A 21,001-nucleotide genomic window follows, 5' to 3' on the forward strand; every position below is an offset into this window, starting at 1 on the left:
CAGGATTTGAACCCATGACCTCTGACTCCAAAGCCCTTGCTCTTTTCCAATGAGCCACAATTGCACTCTTGTACTTATTGCATTTGGTACAGTGCCTTACACAGTGTAGGTGCTCAATACATGTTATTGATTGATTTGGATGCCATTTGGCACACTTAATTTATCACTTAGTTTCCCCTTGTGCAAAAGTATGTGCACCAAGTAGCATATGATCTCCAACCTCCTTGCCTCAGAAAAAATGTTACCAGGATGAATGAGATCATTCTGGTAAAATGTTCTGAGATCCATGAATTAATCGATCAATTAATAGTACTTATGCAGAGTTTGGTAAAGACAACAGAAACAAAAGGCACAGTCTCTGCCTCCAAAGACCGTATGATCTATTGGAGGATACATGCGTAAACTGTGTATATACTTATTTAAATAGAGGGAACAGGAAGAAGAGCAAGGACATAATTGGTGGTAAGCATGTAAAGGAGAAAAAGTATGAATTTAAAGCTATTATGAAAGCATTATTCTTGGTGATAAAAGAAACTGAACTAGCTATATGCTCTTCTAGATAAGGAGAGGAGATTAGCTGCAGTGAGCCTCCACCTCTCTGATCGATTTTCACACCTCGTTTTCTAGGAGAATGCCAGTTTGAGCAGAAGAAATCAGGCCGGTCATGCAGACTCAGTCTGAGAAATGCTTTGCTAAGCTAATGTTCTATTCATTCATTCAATCGTATTTATTGAGCACTTACTGTGTGCAGAGCACTGTACTAAGTGCTTGGGAAGTACAAGTTGGCAACATATAGAGATGGTCCCTACCCAACAGCGGGCTCACAGTCTAGAAGGGGGAGACTGACAGCAAAACAAGACATATTAACAAAATAAAATAAATAGAATAAATATGTACAAATAAATAGAGTAATAAATACGTACAAACATATATACATATATACAGGTACTGGGGGGATGGGGAAGGGGGGCTTTCGTTTGAGGCTTTCTCTCTTGGCCAGGACCTCTGGCACATCAGCTTCCAGCTGAGGGCAGTCATCACAGCCACCCTCCCCTGCTCTGCTGGAAAATTTCTCTGTGAAGGGGAGGGAACCGAAGCCATCACAGTAGGGCACTGCTGAAGTGACACTTATGGAGAAGAGTGTGATATTTGTTTCCCCCTATCAGTGACAGCGAACATGTAAAGCTGCTTAGTGTGTCCCTGTGTCTAATCGCGCAACGTGATCTCATATTTGTGGGAGAAATGGACCACTTTTGTCCCATTTCAAAAGCACATTTTAAGAATTTCTTGTAACTCTACATAAGATTATTTTTCTGTAATAGATTTTTTTCTTTACCACCTTGGAATACCCCTTCGCTCTTCCAAATAATGAGAGTGCATGCTTCTGAGCCTCAAGGAAGGGGCTTTTAATGGTAGAATTCTCTTCAACTGTGGGGTTAATGTTGTAGGAGTATTTATTAAACACTGGAAATCAGTTATGATAATACTCAGATTAACAAGATAGCTATTTGAAACAACAATCTTTCTGTATTAGTATTCTGGGAAGCATCATAGCCTAGTGGAAAGAGCAGAGGGCTGGGAATCAGAGGACCTGGTTTCTAATCCTGCCTTAAATTTTCTGTGCTTCAAAATGGAGATTGATAACTGTTATTCCTCCTTCATAGACAATGAGCCCTATATGGGACGTGATTATCTTGTATCTACCCTAGCGATTAGTACAGTAATCACACACAGTAAATGCTTAACAAATACTATTATAATTATTATTTTCCATAAATGAGGATGACCCAGAACAGTATCAAGAGGAGAATTAGACCAAGGTTTGAAAGTTACTTTTTTTCCCAAGCTAATGCTTTTAGTGAAATGCCTTTAGCCAAGACTCTTGAGTCTAATTTTGTACCTAGGACTGGGGTTATTGGCTGATTTACTTCATAAACATTGACTCAACAACATATCAGAATTTGAAGACAGACATTTTTGAGTGTTGAAAATATATATGGTAATATTATACAATAGAGGCTTATCAGTTAGTCATATTTATTGGGCACTTACTGTGTGCAGAGCACTGTAATAAGTGTTTGGGAGTGTACAATATATCATAGTTGGCAGACACTTTCCTTGCCCACATTGAGCTTACAGACATCTCTTTGATTAAATAAAGTAGTAGTAGAAATGCAATTTATTAAGTGCTACAATATGTGAGGTACAATATTTAAGGACTGGGGAGAAGTACGGAGATTATTCAACCTAGAAAACCACTCACCCTCAATATGATATACCCAACACTCATGACCTCTCCAAGGAACAGAATTATTCCACTGAGGGATCTTCCACTGGTCCACAAACCCATTCTTCTTAAAACAAAACAAAACAAATTCCTCTTTCCAGTATGGAATAATTTCCCTACCAACATTTTATTCTTTTCCAGCAATTCACTATATGCAGCACAGGACTGAACCTGGAAACTTACAAGCCATTAAGAAACAGGTGGAACAGAGCTACTATCAGTAATGCATTTTGTTGGGTTACACATCACTTAAAAAAAAAACCCAAAAGAAATGAGAACATGGATTCCATTTGATTTTGTTGATAATTATCAGATGTTTTTCTGTTTTCCAGAGGGAAGACCGACTGATGCTGAGGGATCTGAAGGTCTGGGTGGAACAGTTTGAAAGAGACTTGACAAGGGCACAGATGGTTGAAGCAAGTTTCCGGGACAGATACCAGGTAATTACTGCAAGCAGCCAGTCGTATTTATTGAACGCTTACTGTGTCCAGCGCACTGTACTAAGTGCTTGGGAGAGTACAGTTGTCAGAGTTGGTAGACAGTTCCCTGCCCACAAGGAGTTTACAGTTTAGAGGATGTTTATGATTCCAAAAATGGGCTTCCAGACTTGTGGACAACAAGTGTCCAGAGCACAGAGGAGGCCGAGAACTAGATTCTGTAAGCATTTATTAAGTGGTTATTATAAACTGGTGTTTAGTCCTGCTGAAAGCAAATCCCCTTCTAAATCCCCTTCATTTTCCAACCATATTCACCTTCTCTTCTGCATCATCTTTGCACTTGGGTCTGTATCTCTGAAGCACTTTGATATTCATCCCACCTCCAGCAGTGTGGTGTAGTGGGTCTCTATACTGCCTGGGCCTGGGATTCAGAAGGACTTGGGTTCCATTCTGGCTCTGCCACTTATCTGCTGTGTGATCTTGGGCAGGTCATTTTACTTCTCTGTGCCTCAGTTCTCTCATCTGTAAAATGGGAATTAAGACTGTGAGCCCCATGTGGGACATGGACTCTGTCCAACATGACTATCTTGTATCTACACCAGTGCTTAGTACAGTGCCTGGTACATAGTAAGTACTTAACAAATGACATAATAATAATTATTATTATGTAGCTATCCCTCCACTCTGTCATTTTCCCTATCTGTAATTTATTTTAATGTCTGTCTCCCCTGTAAAGTGTTCGCTCTTTGTATAAAAACTACTGTACTGAACTCCCCCAAGCTCTTAGTGCAGGGCTCTGAATATAGTAAATATTCAATAAATGACTATTATTCTGGTGTTTAAGTGCTCACTAAGTGTCAAGCACTGTCGTAAGTGCTGGAATAGATACAAGTTAATACCATTGATTGATTATTTTTACTGTTGTTGTTTTTGTTTTGCTTGCTCTGTTATCCTCCCTCTGTATGTCTGTCATTCTCCCACTATTGATTGTGACCCCTGTGGCCAAGAAACATATCTGAATCTAGCTTTCTAATATCAAAGATCCCTAAATGTGGGATCTAATTAAACTATTTTGGAATACTAATTTTGGACTATGGTTTATCCGAGCAGTATGTAAATTTACTGACATTATGTGTTATCAAAACAAATTCTTATTTTTATTGACAACTTTATGAAACTGGGTGTTTCATTCGTTTGGTACCTATTACCTTTATGCTTCATTGAGGGTCCTTAATCGTGGTATCGCAGGATTGATGAACAACAATTTCAAATTCATCATGTCCTCATCATTCATGATTTAGAAAATTTCAATCCCAGCCCCATTTTGCCTTTCTAATGAAGCCCAGTATTTTGTTGCTGTCACACAGTGTTATCATTGATGTAGTAATAATAATGGTACTTGTTAAGTGCTTACTATATGCCAAGCACTGTTCTAAGCACTGGCATAGATACAAGTTAATCAGGTTGGACACAGTCCCTTTCCCAGTTGGGGCTCACAGTCTTAATCCTCATTTTACAGATGAGGGAACTGAGACCAGAGAAATAATGTGACTTGCCCAAGGTCACACAGCAGACATGTGGTGGAGCCAGAATTAGAACCCACATCCTTCTGAGTTCCAGGACCATGCTCTATCCACTAAGACACTCTGCTTTTGTTTGAATTATATGAGTATTAGATTGCAGTGTTGAATTTAGGAGTAAGATGCATGTTTGACGTGATGGATGAATGCATCAACAAATTGAGCAGAAGCAAAATGGAGGTAAAGGAATAAATCACTATTGGAGTAGTATAAGTGTGCTTCTAGCAGACTTGATTACACAAATGCTATTGGAAGCCACTTGTTCAATCAATTGTAGTTATTGAGGACTTGTACAGAGCATTAAATATACTTAGTGGATAAGAGCATGGGAGTCAGAAGGACCTGGGTTCTAATCCTGGCTCTGCCACATGTTTGCTGTGTGATCTTGGACAAGTCACTTAACTTCTCTGGGCCTCAGTTACCTCATGTGTAGAATGGGGACAATAGTGGGAGCCCCATGTGGGACAGGGACTGTGTCTGACCTAATTAACTTGTCTCAATTCCAGTACTTAGAACAGTGCTTGGCACATAGTAAATGCTTAACAAGTACCGTAATTAATTATTATTATTATTACTACTACTAAGCACTTGGGAGAGTATAATATAACATAATTGGTAGATGCGTTCCCAGCCCACAAGGAGTTTAACTGATACATCTAACTTGGAAAACATTTTTCTTTTAAGTAGTTAAGGAAATAACATGCTATAAAGAGAAGCATTTTGAAATTTACTGTTGTGTAAAACATATGATGGGCTGTTGGAGAATAACAATTTTTATTATTATTATTATTATTATTATCATTAATACCACCAAAAACATTTATTAGCATTAATCATTTCTCACTAATGGGAACTATAAAGAAATAAATTAAGGCATCCTCTTGGCCTACATTTGGCTCACAATCAATGTGAGAATGATAGGTACATAGAGTAAAGTAAATGCATGCACAATGAAAGGTAAAAAAAATTTCAAAAAGAGCATCCACAGTACTTGAAGTTATTGCCCAGCCTCCTCCTTGCTGTGGATTCAGCTTTACCATGTTTTAAATGTTGGAAAGCCAGGCACTCTTGTGGGGCTTCTCATTCCTGCAGTGTTGCTGGGAGGAGAAAGAGATCAGTCCAGGTTTGGGCCAGAACATGGGCATGGGTGTGTCCAGTCTGCATCCTGCAAGATTCTTCCCACCCACCACTCCTGCACATTCCTCATTTTTCCTACACTTTCCTAAATTTCTCACAATTTTCCCTATTTCACTTCATCATCATCATCATCAATCGTATTGAGCGCTTACTGTGTGCAGAGCACTGTACTAAACGCTTCTTGCACCCACACGTTTTTAAAGATTCATTTTTATGCAGTTTTTGAGGTTGAGTATGCTTGGAAAGAAAAGAAGGGTAGATTTTATGCAGCATCACCATCCAGTATTCAGGAGAATTTTTTTCCTTGCCAAATGCTTAGTCCTCAGTTGATATAAAAACAAATGTCAGAGTTATTAAAGATACTTTTCCTCAGTGTGGTTTAGGCCAAAAGAGAACATTTTGGTAGCTTCAGACTTAGAGTAATGTTGGTAGTGTATTGTATTATAGGACACTCCCAGTACAGTGTGAAATGATCACACACATAAACACTAACGGCTATTGCAGCTTCAGCATTAAAATGGCTTATACAAACTTAATTTACTGCATCTGTTCTGCATCTGGAGAAAGCTTGAACATCGACGAAAAAAAAAGCCTTTCCAAGACTCTACTAAATCTCACATAAACAAAGGATATACTGCCACATGGTGGTGTATTAAATACTGTTATTAGAAATGATGCCAATACATTTTTTCACCGTGATTGTAAAATCAGTCAGCATTTTAAGTATTGCTATCTGCTATGCACCTCCTCATCCTTACATTTGCTGCTTTAGCTATAAAGTATTGGGTCCAAAATCTCAAACCACTTAAACAGCAAATAAGATTATAATAACGAAGCTCTAGAACTGCTTTCATTAACAAAACACTGATTCTCCTTCTCAGTGCAAATTTATGAATCGATCAGTTTCCCTTGCTATCCATGCTTTTGACTCATTGCTCTGTGGTTGCTGTTTTTCCTTTTCTTAGGCATTTAAACACTTTAGAGTCCAGTACGAAATGAAGAGGAAACAGACTGAACTTGCAATACAGCTGTTACGTAAAGATGGTAAATTGTCTCTTGATCAAGCTATGGTGAAGCAAGCGTGGGATAGAGTTTCCTCAAGAGTAAGTTCCTCAAATGTGCATGTTGTTAATGACAGTTCTGACAGCATCTCTTATTTCTGGGTTTCATGTCTATAACTTTTCTAGCCATTTCATTAGCAGATCCCACTGCAACCATCAAAAAGAATAGATCAGGATGTGCTTAAAAGTTGAATTACTTAAACTAGGAAGATCAAAAGCTGAGAGCAACTATTTATTCCTTTAGGCAGGACCTCCCAGAAATACAAATCCACTGAGGGGTTGAAATATGAAACTTCTTTTGGAAGGTGCCTTGGGAAGGGACTCAAAACATTTTTTGCCTTGAATTGTGGGGAAAGTGATTTGGGGGAGATGATGAGGAGACATTGAGGATCCCACCTGACAGTTAATACTAGGTACTGGTACTCTTGGACTAGAGTGGAATGCTCCTCCAACAGTCACTCTCAAGTTCAGGGAGTATCTTTGCCTGCATCTCTGGACTCGGGGCTCCTAGGGGCTCTATCCAAGATTGTAGTCTAGACCAGTGTTGATCCAGGTACTCTACTTGAGTCCAGAGCCATGAGCATCTGATCAGCCCTCAGATTCTGGAGGAGCCCCAAGACAAATGGTTGTTTTGGGCTTCTAGGAGCACTTCCCAGTAGTTTAGAGCCCCATGGAATCAAGGATTCTCTGGAGTAAGTATTAGATGGCAAAATGCCTAATTATAGCACTAAACCTTCCCCACTTCTTACTTGACTCATAGGACAGGTGTGGATTAGACTCCAGACCCAACATCCCTTTAATCCCTACTTGGCATAAGAAGTAGGCATAAGATTTGGGCATAAATCAGATTTACATGGATGATCCCCAAGTTTACCCCTATAGCCCTGACCTCTCTCCTTCTCTGCAATCTCTCATTTCCTTGTGCCCTCAGGACACAAGTATGTCTCTCCAAAACCTCAAACTAAACATGTTTGAAACAGAACTCCTTATACCCAAACCCTGTCTTTCCCTGTCTGTTCCATCACTATAAACAATACCACAATCCTACCTATCTTACAAGCCTATAACCTTAGTATTATACTGGTCTCATCTTTCTCATTCAACCAACATGTTCAATCTGTCATGAAATCCTGTTGATTCTACTTTTACATCATCGCTAAAATATGCTCTTTCCATCTAAACTGCTATTACCTTGATCCAAGTGCTTATCATATCCATCTCTAACTATTGCGTCTGCCTCATTGGTGACCTTCCTACCACTGTCTCTTCCTCCGTAATTCACTTTGCTTCCTGGAATTATTTTTCTATGAAACCATTCAGTCTGCATCTCCCCACTCTTCAAGAGCCTCCAGTTGCCTATCTACCTCTGCATCAAACAGAAACTCCTTACAATTGGCTTTCAAGCACTCAATCAGTTCACCACCTCCTAATTTACCTCTCTGATTTTCTACCACATTCCATCATGGACCACCCCCTTCTCCTCAACACGCTTTCCAACCTTGGCGTCACAGACTCCGTCCTCTCCTGGTTCTCCTCTTATCTCTCCGGTCGCTCATTCTCAGTCTCTTTTGCAGGCTCCTCCTCCCCCTCCCATCCCCTTACTGTGGGGGTTCCCCAAGGTTCAGTGCTTGGTCCCCTTCTGTTCTCGATCTACACTCACTCCCTTGGTGACCTCATTCGCTCCCACGGCTTCAGCTATCATCTCTACGCTGATGACACCCAGATCTACATCTCTGCCCCTGCTTTCTCCCCCTCCCTCCAGGCTCACATCTCCTCCTGCCTGCAGGACATCTCCATCTGGATGTCTGCCCACCACCTAAAACTCAACATGTCCAAGACTGAACTCCTTGTCTTCCCTCCGAAACCCTGCCCTCTCCCTGACTTTCCAATCTTTGTTGATGGCACTACCATCCTTCCCGTCTCACAAGCCTGTAACCTTGGTGTCATCCTCGACTCCGCTCTCTCATTCACCCCTCACATCCAAGCCGTCACCAAAACCTACCAGTCTCAGCTCCACAACATTGCCAAGATCCGCCCTTTCCTCTCCATCCAAACAGCTACCCTGCTCGTTTGAGCTCTCATCCTATCCCGTCTGGACTACTGCATCAGCCTTCTCTCTGATCTCCCATCCTCGTGTCTCTCCCAACTTCAGTCCATATTTCATGTTGTTGCCCGGATTGTCTTTGTCCAGAAATGCTCTGGGCATGTTACTCCCCTCCTCAAAAATCTCCAGTGGCTACCAATCAATCTGCGCATCAGGCAGAAACTCCTCACCCTGGGCTTCAAGGCTGTCCATCACCTCGCCCCCTCCTAGCTCACCTCCCTTCTCTCCTTCTACAGCCCACCCCTCACCCTCTGCTCCTCTGCCACTAATCTCCTCACTGTGCCTCGTTCTTGCCTGTCCCGCCATCGACCCCCGGCCCACATCATCCCCCGGGCAGGAATGCCCTCCCTCTGCCCATCCGCCAAGCTAGCTCTCTTCCTCCCTTCAAGGCCCTACTGAGAGCTCACCTCCTCCAGGAGGCCTTCCCAGACTGAGCCCCTTCCTTCCTCTCCCCCTCGCCCCCGTCTCCATCCCCCCCATCTTACCTTCTTCCCTTCCCCACAGCACCTGTATATATGTATATATGTTTGTACATATTTATTACTCTATTTATTTATTTATTTATTTATTTTACTTGTACATATCTATTCTATTTATTTTATTTTGTTAGCATGTTTGGTTTTGTTCTCTGTCTCCCCCTTTTAAACTGTGAGCCCACTGTTGGGTAGGGACTGTCTCTATATGTTGCCAACTTGTACTTCCCAAGCGCTTACTACAGTGCTCTGCACACAGTAAGCACTCAATAAATACGATTGATTGATTGATCATGCTCACTTCACTCCTATAGCACTAACTTTATCACTGTTCCACGATCTCATCTCTGTCACTGCTAACCTCTGTCTCACATCCTCCCTATGGCCTTTGTTACCTATGCACTTCGATGTGAACTCTTAAGTGCTTGATAATCATCATGCTCTCAGCCCTGCATCACTTAAGTACATATCCTTAATTTATTCTCTCCTCTCCACAGAAACTACCCTCTCAAAGGTCACCAATGATCTCCTTCTTGCCAAATCCAATGGCCTCTACCTCATCATAATCCTTCTTGACTTCTCAACTGCTTTTGACTTGGTTGACCGTGCCTTTTTCTTGGAAACGTTATGCAATCTTGACTTCACTGACACTATCCTCTCCTGGTTGTCGTCCTATCTCTCTGGCCACTCATTCTCAGTCTCCTTCATGGGCTGCATCCCACGTCCTAAGTGTGGGAGTACCTCAAGGTTCAGTTCTGAGTCCCCATCTATTCTCCATCTACACCCACTTGGAGAGCTCATTCATTCAATCAATCAATCATATTGAGTGCTAGCTGTATGCAGAGCACTGTAGTAAGCACTTGCGAGAGTACATGTAACAGACATATTTGCTCCCATGACTTCAACTACCAACTCTATGCAGATGATTCTCAATCTACATCTCCAGCCCAGATCTCTCTCCTTCTCTTTAGTCTTATTTCCTCCCTTCTTCAGGATACTTGTGCTTGGATGTGCTGGTGAAACCTCAAACTTAACATGTCCAAAACAGAACTTCTAATCTTCACACTGAAATTCTGTCCTCCCCGTGAATTTCCCATCATTGTAGACAGTACCACCATTCTACCTGTTTCACGAGCCCATGACTTTGGCATTATCCTTGACTTATCTCTCTTATTCAACCCAAATATTTAACTTGTTACCAGATCCTGTAGGTTGACAACAAGTAAATCCACCCGTTCCTCTCCATCCAAACTGCTACCATAGTAATCCAAGCACTTATCCTTTTCCTGTGTTGATTTTCACATCAACCTCCTTGCTGAGCTTCTTGCTTCCTGTCTCTCCACTTCAGTCCATACGTCACTCTGCTGCTCAGATCACTTAGCTACAAAACTGTTCAGTCTATGTTTACCCACTTCTTCAAGGACCCTCAGTAGTTGCCCATCCACTTTTGCATCAGAGAGAAATGCCTTCTTACCACAGGTGTTAAAGCACTCAACCACCTATTCCCTTCCAACTTTACCTCCCTGATTTCTTACTAGAATTCAGCCCACAAACTTTTCTCTTCTAATGCCAACCTACTCCCCATACCTTGATCTTGTCAATTTTACGGCCAACCTCTCACACACTTGCTGCATCTAGCCAGATTTGTTCTCTCTCTTTGAACTCTACAGACGATCGCTCTCCCCACCTTCAAAGCTATATTAAGAGCACATCTCCTCCAAGAGGCCTTCCCAGACTATGTTCTCATTTCCTCTTCTCCTACTCTCTTATGTGTCACTCTTGAACTTGGATTTGCACCCTTATGCACCCTTTCCTCAGCCCCACAGCATTTATGTATATATCCATAATTTATATATTTGTATTAATCCATTTATCCTCCTCTAGACTATAAGCTCATTATGGACATGGAACGTGCTTACCGACTCTGTTCTATTGTGCTCTCCCAAGCACTTAATACAGTGCTATGCCCACAGTAAGCACTTAGTAAATAGAATTGATGAAATGATTGATCAGTTATTTTAATGTCTATATTCCCCTTTAGTCTGTAGGCTCCTTGTAGGCAGGGAATATGTCTACCAATTCTATTGTACTGTACTCTCCCATTCCTTTAATACAGTGCTCTATATACAGTATATACTCATTAAGTACGTGTATGTAAGTATGTATGTACTTCTAGACTGTGAGCCCATTGTTGGGTAGGGACCGTCTCTATATGTTGCCAACTTGTACTTCCCAAGTGCTTAGTACAGTGCTGTGCACACAGTAAGCGCTCAATAAATACGATTGAATGAGTGAATTAAGTTCTGTTGATCAAAAACTTCTGCTAAATTGCTTTCTTTGCTCTCAATATTTATACATGCTTTTAAAATAAAATCAATTGACCTTAGTGTTTATTTTCATATTCGTGTAAAATGCATCTTAGATGTCGCTCCACTCACACTTTTCAATTTTTCACTTCAGCTCTTTGACTGGCACGTACAGCTTGATAAATCTCTTCCTGTGCCATTGGGGACTATTGGAACCTGGCTTTATCGGACAGAAATTGCCCTTCGAGAAGATATAGTCATTCAGCAGGTCCATGAGGAAACTGCAAACGCAATACATCGGAAGCTCGAACAGCATAAGGTACAGTCATAAACCCAGCAAGTTGAAGAATGAGCTCACCAGCAGCGTCAGAACAAACTTAGTTCAAATTTTGGCCCTGCTACTTGTCTGCTGTGTGACCTTGGGCAACTCGCTTGAATTCTCTGTGCTTCAGTTATCTCATCTGTAAAATGGGGATTAATAATAATAATAATGGTATTTATTCAGTGCTTACTATGTGCAAAGCACTGTTCTAAGCGCTGGGGAGGTTACAAGGTGATCAGGTTGTCCCGGGGGGGCTCACAGTTTTAATCCCCATTTTACAGATGAGGTAACTGAGGCACAGAGAAGTTAAGTGACTTGCCCAAAGTCACACAGCTGACAGTTGCCGGAGCTGGGATTTGAACCCCTGACCTCTGACTCCAAAGCCCGTACTCCTTCCACTGAGCCACGCTGATGCGGGATGTGGCCTGTGTCCAACCCGATTACCTTGTTTCTACCCCAGCACTTAGTACAGTGCCTAGCACATAGTAAGCACTTAGCAAGTACCATAAAACGTATCATGACACAAAACTATGTCCATATATGGGTCATGGATGGGGGATACTCCTTTTTCAAAATTATGCTGCTCCTTGCTCTCTTTTACAATCAGCCTAGTTTTTAGATTATTTATTTTCTACCACTTTCTGAAGCAGACTGACTTTATTTTCAAAGGAGCGTCTTCCCTCTGTTAGTCCTATTGTGATTTTCATTCATTCATTCAATCGTATTTATTGAGCGCTTACTGTGTGCAGAGCACTGTACTAAGCGCTTGGGAAGTACAAGTCGGTAACATATAGAGACAGTCCCTAGACTATCCTCACAGGATTGAAGAACAGCAGAAAATTAACTGCAAAGCAGGAAACCTTTACCTTTGTGTTGAGTATGCCAACATTCATGGCATGAGCTCATGTTCAGTTGCCATGTAGAAATTGACTTATCCTAACACTAGATTTAGTTCCAAGGAAAAATGCTACTTTGATGTGGTGGCTCCTGACAGAAGCACTGAATTCTTTCAAACAGGGTAAGAGCTAGGTGATGTGTGGTGTTCTGAAATTGTAAAGAATGAACAGGTAGGCTAAAACTTCGGTTTTCTTCAAAACTCAAATTCATCTGAGAAACTTTCATTTTAATGGTGGTACTCTGGGGCCCAAGGAAGGACTTTCAGAATCTTCAAAGAAAGCCTAAATAATAATAATAATAGATTTAGTCAAATCAATCAATGAAATGTGATGAACACATTCTCTTGCAGTCTGGCTATACAAAGATCACAGATCTTGATATGAGTAATTGAGAAAAAATATATTGCTTTCTGGCTTTTATAGATCAAATACCTCAAAAGTGCAGGGTCTGATGTTGTATCTCAGGAAGGTGGTATGAATCTATATGCTCTCTGGGTGCTCAGTAAACTCTTGCGAACTTGGTGGGTACAAGTTCTTTCCAGAAAATCCATACCCTGTTAGTATCACACTGACAGCATCAAGTCCAGGCACTTAGAAGTTTGTAGAGTTCAGCAACTGTAGATAAAAGCTAAATTGATCGAGTAAAACTATTTCTCTTAGAAAGTCACAACTCTTCAGGAAATGGACGAGACTGTGATTGCTTCCTCCTTGTCCAGAACTGTTGGATTGTTCATGAAGGAATCCTAAGATATTTTTTGTCTCTTATATCCTTCAGATAGTTCCCCTTGTGGACATCTCTGAAAATTATTGCAAATCACAGGCATGAGGGACAGTTTGAGTAACATAAACATGTAGTGTGTTGTCTTTTTCAGTATGTTTAGTGCCTGGTATCTAATAACCACTTAAATACTTCCATAAAAAGGTAGTGCTTTATAGATATTTTGTTGGTGGAAAACTGCTAAGATACATGAAAGTGACCAATTCGAACTTCATATGGGTAAATATTATAAGAAGATAACGGAAAATTTTGTGTTCTAGTCCTAGTTTCCTAATATTTTCATAATCCCAATGTTTAGGTGGCAGGAACTATTTTACAGATACAGAAATAGACTGTCAGATCTTCTCAGAGCAACTGCAACCCTGTCAGGGATTCATCTTTCAATAATAAGGATAATAATTGTGGTATTTGTTAAGCACTTACTATGTGCCATGCCCTGTACTAAGTGCTGACGTAGATAACAAGCGAACATTGCCTCATCAACATTGCAGCTTCTCTGAGAGAGCAAACCCCAAACTTCCATTGCTTTGACTCTGTCCTTGAAAAGTGAAGAAGTACATACTGTGACTGTAGAGAGTTTCCTGTGATTTTTCCTCTGTTGTAGGGCTGGTTCCTTGTGAACTCTGCAGATGCTCCCTGAGAAGCAGGGTAGCCTATTGGAAAGAGCACAGGTGTGGGAATCAGAGCACCTGGGTTCTAATCTCGTCTCTAACATTTGCTAGCTGTGTGATCTTGGGAAAGTGACCTAACTTCTCCGCTTCTCAACTATAAAATAGGGATTAAATCCTATCCCCTCCTAATGAGACTGTGGGTCCCATATGTGACAAGCGACTGTGTTCAAGCTTATAAACATTTATCTGCTTCAGCACTTAAAACAGTGCAAAAAATAAGCACTTCCAGATACCGTACTCTTGTGTCTTGTCCAGGTCCGGCAATCCACTAAGTCAGTTGACAGATGGCAGATGTATGTCCCTTGGAGTAAATAGAGAGTCTTACCCAAGATCCATTAGGTTGATAATGACACCTGGCTGGAATTGTGTTCTTAACAAAATATTCAGATGGGACTATCTTTTAAGATGAACTTCATTACATGGGATAAATAAGCATGGTTCTTGTAGTCAAATGGAATATAAACATTTTAATGGTGTGTGGGAACTTACAGGCTTTTAGTATAAAAAATTTGCTTTGCTTGAGCTCTGCTCATTCAAAATCTTTGTGGGCAGGAAATATGTCTACTGTCAACTCTATTGTAGTGTAATCTCCCAAGTGCTTAGTAGTGCTCTGCATCTAGTAAGTGCTCAGTAAATAGCATTGATTGATTTGATTCCATTTTTTGAGGTATTGTTCCTCAAAACACTCTTACTCCTCTACTACTAGGTTAGTGGCCAAGACCCTAATTACATCCATTTTTTATGAATGTAAGCACCTCACTTTACCATGGTATAGAAAATAGGTGCACTCCTGGTTTCTCTCTGCCAACAAACACCCCTCATACATACACACCCAAATACATAATTTCTTTTGAATTCAAAAAAGAAGACTGGACTGTGAAATTCATCTATGCATGTGACTGAAATGGCCAAAGTGAACACGTAGTCCCAAACACACTATGGCTCTTTATTGTCCCAATATGGGGCCCACAGACTTCTTCATTCGTTCATTCATTTAATCGTATTGAGTGCTTACTGTTTGCAGAGCACTGTACTAAGCACTTGGAAAGTACAGTTTAGCAAGAAAGAGATACAGTCTCTGCCCACAAAGAGGTTACAGTTTAGAAAGGGGGAGAAAGACATCAAAACAAGTAAATGGGCATCAGTAGCATCAATATAAATAAATTGAATTATAGACAAATACACATTGAAACAAGTAAACAGGAATTAGTATAAGTATAATTATAGATGTGTACCTATATACACAAGTGCTGTGGGATAGGGGCCGTTGAGCAAAGGGAGCGAGTAGGGGTGATGGGGAGGGAAGGGGGAGCTGAGGAAAAAGGGGACTGAGTCTAGGGAAGGCCTCTTGGAGGAGGTGAGCCTTCAGTAGGGCTTTGAAGGGGGAAGTGTGATTGTTTGGCGGATTTGAGGAGGGAGAGCATTCCAGGCCAGAGGTAGGACATGGGCTGGGGTCAATCAATCAATCAATCATATTTATTGAGCACTTACTGTGTGCAGAGCACTGTACTAAGCACTGGGCCGATGGCAGGTCAGTGAGAACGAGGCCCAGTGAGAAGGTTAGCACCAGGGGAGCAGAGTACAGGCTGGGATGTAGAGGGAGAGAAAGGAGATGAGGTAGGAGGGGCAAGGTGATGGAGAGCTTTGAAGCCAATAGTAAGGAGTTTTTGCATGATATGGACGTTGATAGGCAACCACTGGAGATTTTTGAGGAGGGGGGTGACATGCCCAGAACATTTCTGTAGAAAGATAATCCGGGCAGCAGAATGAAGTGTAGACTGCAGTGAGGAGAGACAGGAGGTTGGGAGGTCAGAAGGGATGCTGATGCAGTAAGGATGCTAATTACAAAAATGAATGTAGAATACTGTCTAATTCCTCTCCCTGGGTCCTTATTCCATGGGCAAGGTAGATGTGAATGATGAAACAAGTGAAACCAATCACTGTAATAAGCATTAAAGCCTTGATGACTGAAGTATGTATAATACAGCAGTAATGACCCTGTCATTCATTCATTCAGTCATATTTATTGAGCGCTTACTGTGTGCAGAGTACTGTACTAAGCACTTGGGAAGTACAAGTTGGCAACATATAGAGACGGTCCCTACCCAACAACAGGCTCACAGTCTAGAAGGGGGGAGACAGACAACAAAACAAAGCATGTGGACAGGTGTCAAGTCATCAGAATAAATAGAAATAAAGCTAGATGCGCATTATTAACAAAATAAATAGAATAGTAAATATGTACAAGTAAAATAAATAGAGTAATAAATCTGTACAAACATATATGCAGGTGCTGTGGGGAGGGGAAGGAGGTAGGGTGGGGGGGATGGGGAGGAGGAGAGGAAAAAGGGGGCTTAGTCTGGGAAAAGGTGGCTTAGTCTGTCAGGGTTCGTTCATTCAGTCAGTCATATTTTTTGAGCACTTACTGTGTGCAGAGCACTGTATTGAGCACTTGGTAGGGTAAAATATAAGACTGTTGTCAAATAGAGTTAAATAGGAATCAGATTCTGTATTGTGTTTTTGTTTTCATCATTCATTCATTCAGTTGTATTTATTGAGTGCTTACTGTGTGCAGGGCACTGTACTAAGCGCTTGGAAAGTACATTTCAACAACAGATGGAGACAATCCCTACCCAACAATGGGCTCACAGTCTAGAAGGGGGGAGACAGCCAACAAAACAAGTAGACAGCACTTGTTAAGTGCTTACTGTATGAGAAGCAGTGTGGTTCAGTGGAAAGAGCATGGGCTTGGGAGTCAGAGGTCATGGGTTTGAATCCCGGCTCTGCCAGTTGTCAGCTGTGTGACCTTGGGCAAGCCACTTAACTTCTCTGTGCCTCAGTTACCTCATCTGTAAAATGGGGATTAAGACTGTGAGCCCCACTTGGGACAACCTGATCACGTTGTATCTCCCAGAGCTTAGAACAGTGCTTTGCACATAGTAAGTGCTTAACACATACCATCATTATTATTATTATTATATGCCAAGCACTGTACTAAATGCTGGAGTAGACCAAAGGTAATCAGTTCCCACATGAGGCTCACAGTCTAAGTAGGAGGGAGAACATTTATTGAAATCCCCATATTGCAGATGAGGAAACAGCATGATCATATATACTCTAATACTCTATATTCTATTAGATTCCCCAAGAATCCGCATTTACATATCGCTTAAAAGCACTAATGGGAGGAATTATGAAAACATTACAGTAAGGAGTTAACTTATTTGCTTGGCTATAAATGTTACAGATACTGAATAAGCCAGAGTGGGGGAAAAACAAATGAAAGATTAGAATTCTTTTTGGCTATCATTGTATTTTCCTCTTGTTTAGTCACACGATCGTAAACTCGATCATGTTTCTTTAAAATTTCTGAAAGGTATTGCTGTGCAAGTGTCATGTGTATTAAAGGGTGCCATAATTATTAGACTCAGCTGTAGCACAATGTCTTGAATGTAGGTGTTCAAGCTTCAGTACAAGGTTTTTTAAGAGAGGAATTAGACTGCAGGCATATGTGGCAACATGATCAAATTTTCGCATGCATTGACTCATCAATGCAGGCTTAACAAACAGTCTTCTTAGCCTACTGTGAGCATTTTTTTTCCCTTTGCATTGTATCAGGATCTGCTTAAACACGTAGATGGCCACAAAAAGGTATTCCAGGAGATCTACCGGACTCGCTCTGTTAATGGAGTCCCCATTCCACCTGAGCAGCTAGAGGATATGGCTGAGAGGTAAGGAATATTTGGCTTTAAATGAACTCTTGTCTCCTACAGCACAAGGAAATGCTTGTTGCTTGCTGGTTTTTTTTAGCACATTTCTTTAAGAATCAGAATGAAAATGGGGAAACAGCAGCAGATACCAATGAAAGAAATAGAGAATATGTGAATAACTTGAGGGAATATAAAAAGTCCTAATGAAAAATATGGATATGATTTTTCATGTGCTGCATCATTCCTCTGTACTGCAAAGAACATTATGTAACATTGCAAAAGCTGCTTATGAAAGAAACAGATGAAGGATGAGTTGGCAGGGAGACAAACCAAATTAAGAGATCTGGATTGATTATTTGTGCCTTTAAATAGGCAGACTTGGATTAAGAATACCACTAATTCTTGATCCTCAAAACTGATTAACTGTAATAAAATATTTCTTAGATCATTGCACCAGATTAACGATTGGTCCTGTTTAAGATGTAACAGGTAGTGCAGCATTATTCTGTCTGCATGAGGGTACAGTCTTTAAATTGTAATATGTTTCAATTTTAGGTTCAATATTGTTTCATCTACATCTGAATTACATCTAAAGAAAATGGAGTTTCTCGAATTAAAGTACCGTCTGCTATCCCTGTTAGTACTTGCAGAGTCAAAATTAAAATCCTGGATCATAAAGTATGGAAGAAGAGAGTCTGTGGAGCTACTTCTACAAAATTATATTGTAAGTTGTGTTAAAATAGTATTCATTCCACACGCAGATTAAGTTGGTAAGCACAGTATCATCTTTAACTTTCAACTTTTCTGAATGCCTGTTGGAAAAAAGAATGCCAGATGAATTAAAAGATAACAAGACCATTTGAGAATGCTTTAAAGTAAAATTGACTTTTAATCCCTTTGACATGTTCAAAAATGAAAATGATGACCTCAAGTGCCTTCCATATGTGTGCATGTACTATATACAGTTTAATATTGCACCACCCAAATTGCAAAAGAGATGTCTATTATATATCCTAAAATATAGGAGGAAAAAATTATGAAGCACTATTTGCCATTATATAGATTGAGTAAATGTAATTAAAGTCACATCCATATCTTTCTCTAACCAAAATGGTGCTACATTCCTAAATACCTAATATTATTATTTATGAGCTACTCAATATCCATTTCCTCAAATTGAAGTAGTTTCTGTAGTGTTAATTTTCACTTTCCCATTTTATCAAAAGAACATGTCCATTTCAAATTTAGTTCATAAAAACATTTTCAGGTTATCTGAAGAAGTTGGTTTAGAAATATGAATTTTACCAAAACATGCAGCTTTTAAAATTGTTAGTCAAGTAAATTTCCAAGAAAACCTGGGAAGAGGCCATTTAGCACAATGAAAAGGATGTTATATGGGGCTTCAAAGTGGTTTTAATTTGCAACAGAATAATAATATACCTAACTACCTAGAGACATTGCTTGAATTGTTGGCATTCATTTTCTCTAGCATCACCAGCTAGACTGAACAATTCCTAGTTAATTTCATGAATGTCCTGTTAGTCAATTTGGATCATTTAGAAGGGAAAAATACTGTCAGGATAATTCTCTTTGGTTATGGTTAAATATCAGAAGATTTCTATCATTGTCCAGTAGTCTGTCACTTAGATTGGCCCCAAATCTTGCTTTTCCAATACTCAACTGGTGACCCTAAGGTGGCTTTCCAAACCAATTAACAGGGTACATGAATTTTGGAGAAAGTGTTTAGAAAATTGCACAGAAGGAAGGATTTAACCACTTTTTACAGGCCTATCCTAATACACATCTACAATAACACATCCCTGTTTGAAAGTAGAGCTGTGAGCAAGAATGATAGTTGGATGCACGTGGATTGAATAGCTGAAGCTGAAGTTTGTCTTTTTCTAAGGCACATAGGGGAGTTGTTTTGGCTGGCAACTGAGGCTGCTGATTCTGGGGGATAATTTGGAAAGGGGACAAGGGAAAAGAGGCTTTTCCTGTTCCATAGCTCATAGAGGAGGAGGAATTTATTCTAAATTCACTGGAGAGTTTTACAGCCTTTTGTTTCACTTTAGTTGCACAATAAATGGTTAAGCAAATAATAAGAATATAACACCAAGATAAGAAAATATGATAATCTGATCTCCCCCTCCCCATCCCCCCCTCCCTACCTCCTCCCCCTCCCCACCGCACCTGTATGTATGTTTGTACAGATTTATTACTCTATTTTACTTACACATATTTACTATTCTATGTATTTTATTTTGTTAATATGTTTTGTTGTCTGTCTCCCCCTTGTAGACTGTGAGCCTGTTGTTGGGTAGGGACTGTCTCTGTATGTTGCCAGCTTGTACTTCCCAAGCACTTAGTACAGTGCTGTGCACACAGTAAGCGCTCAATAAATACGATTGAATGAATGATAGAAAAGCAGCATGGTCTAGTGGATAGAGCATGTGCCTGGGAGTCAGAAAGACCTGGGTTCTAATCCTGGCTCTGCCACTTGTTAGCTGTGTGACCTGGGCAAGTCAATTAACTTCTCTGTGCCTCAATTACTTCATCTGTAAAATGAGGATTAAGACTGTGAGCCCCATGTGGGGCATGGACTGCATCCAGCCTAATTAGCTTGCATCTTCCCTAGTGCTTAGTCCAGTGCCTGACATAATAATAAATGCTCACCAAATACCATAAAGAAAAAAAAACCTTATCAAAACTACAAAGATACCTTTATAAATTCATTATTATTGTAAAGAAATACTGTTGTTCACCAATTATAATATGGTATACTACAATGATTGACTCCTTTGCCCTAATGGGATGTGAAATTTTAAATTACTTTGTAATCCTCAAAATTGTTAACTAAATTCAAGCTTTATATGATATGCTTTAGGCATATCATAATAATTCAGAAAGCCACAGTATTTTTCCTGGGTTTTGTCCATCTCTAATTCACATAGCATTTAATAATTCTTGTTCTTAAGGAATATAAAGAAAGCTTTACTGAAGTCAGTTCCTCATTCCTTAAACGCAACAAATTGTTTCAGGAGTTTTTATCTATTTTAGGGCTTGGCACAGAACCATTTTTTCTAATGAGAAAATTCAAGCTACTGTAACCATAGAGGCCAATGAATAGATTTTCCCTTAGTGGCATATTCATTCAGTGCTTGCTTACTGAATCAAATCTGAATGGTACATACAGCCTTATTTAACTGCCTTAACAATACAAAGCAATTCCTGTTGAAGAT

General features: G+C 40.2%; 1 protein-coding gene across 1 annotated transcript in view; it reads left to right on the top strand.

Moving 5' to 3' along the window:
• SYNE1 (spectrin repeat containing nuclear envelope protein 1) overlaps window positions 1-21,001 on the top strand; it is a 503,300-nt gene that overhangs the window by 131,372 nt on the left and 350,927 nt on the right. Inside the window, exons 10-14 of the mRNA XM_038770126.1 lie at window positions 2,620-2,727; window positions 6,407-6,544; window positions 11,540-11,704; window positions 17,671-17,783; window positions 18,318-18,486. Of these exons, the coding sequence (XP_038626054.1) occupies window positions 2,620-2,727; window positions 6,407-6,544; window positions 11,540-11,704; window positions 17,671-17,783; window positions 18,318-18,486 (693 nt within the window). The remainder of the gene's footprint in view (window positions 1-2,619; window positions 2,728-6,406; window positions 6,545-11,539; window positions 11,705-17,670; window positions 17,784-18,317; window positions 18,487-21,001) is intronic.

This window comes from Tachyglossus aculeatus, chromosome 2 (genome assembly GCF_015852505.1).
Source record: "Tachyglossus aculeatus isolate mTacAcu1 chromosome 2, mTacAcu1.pri, whole genome shotgun sequence".
NCBI lineage: Eukaryota > Metazoa > Chordata > Mammalia > Monotremata > Tachyglossidae > Tachyglossus > Tachyglossus aculeatus.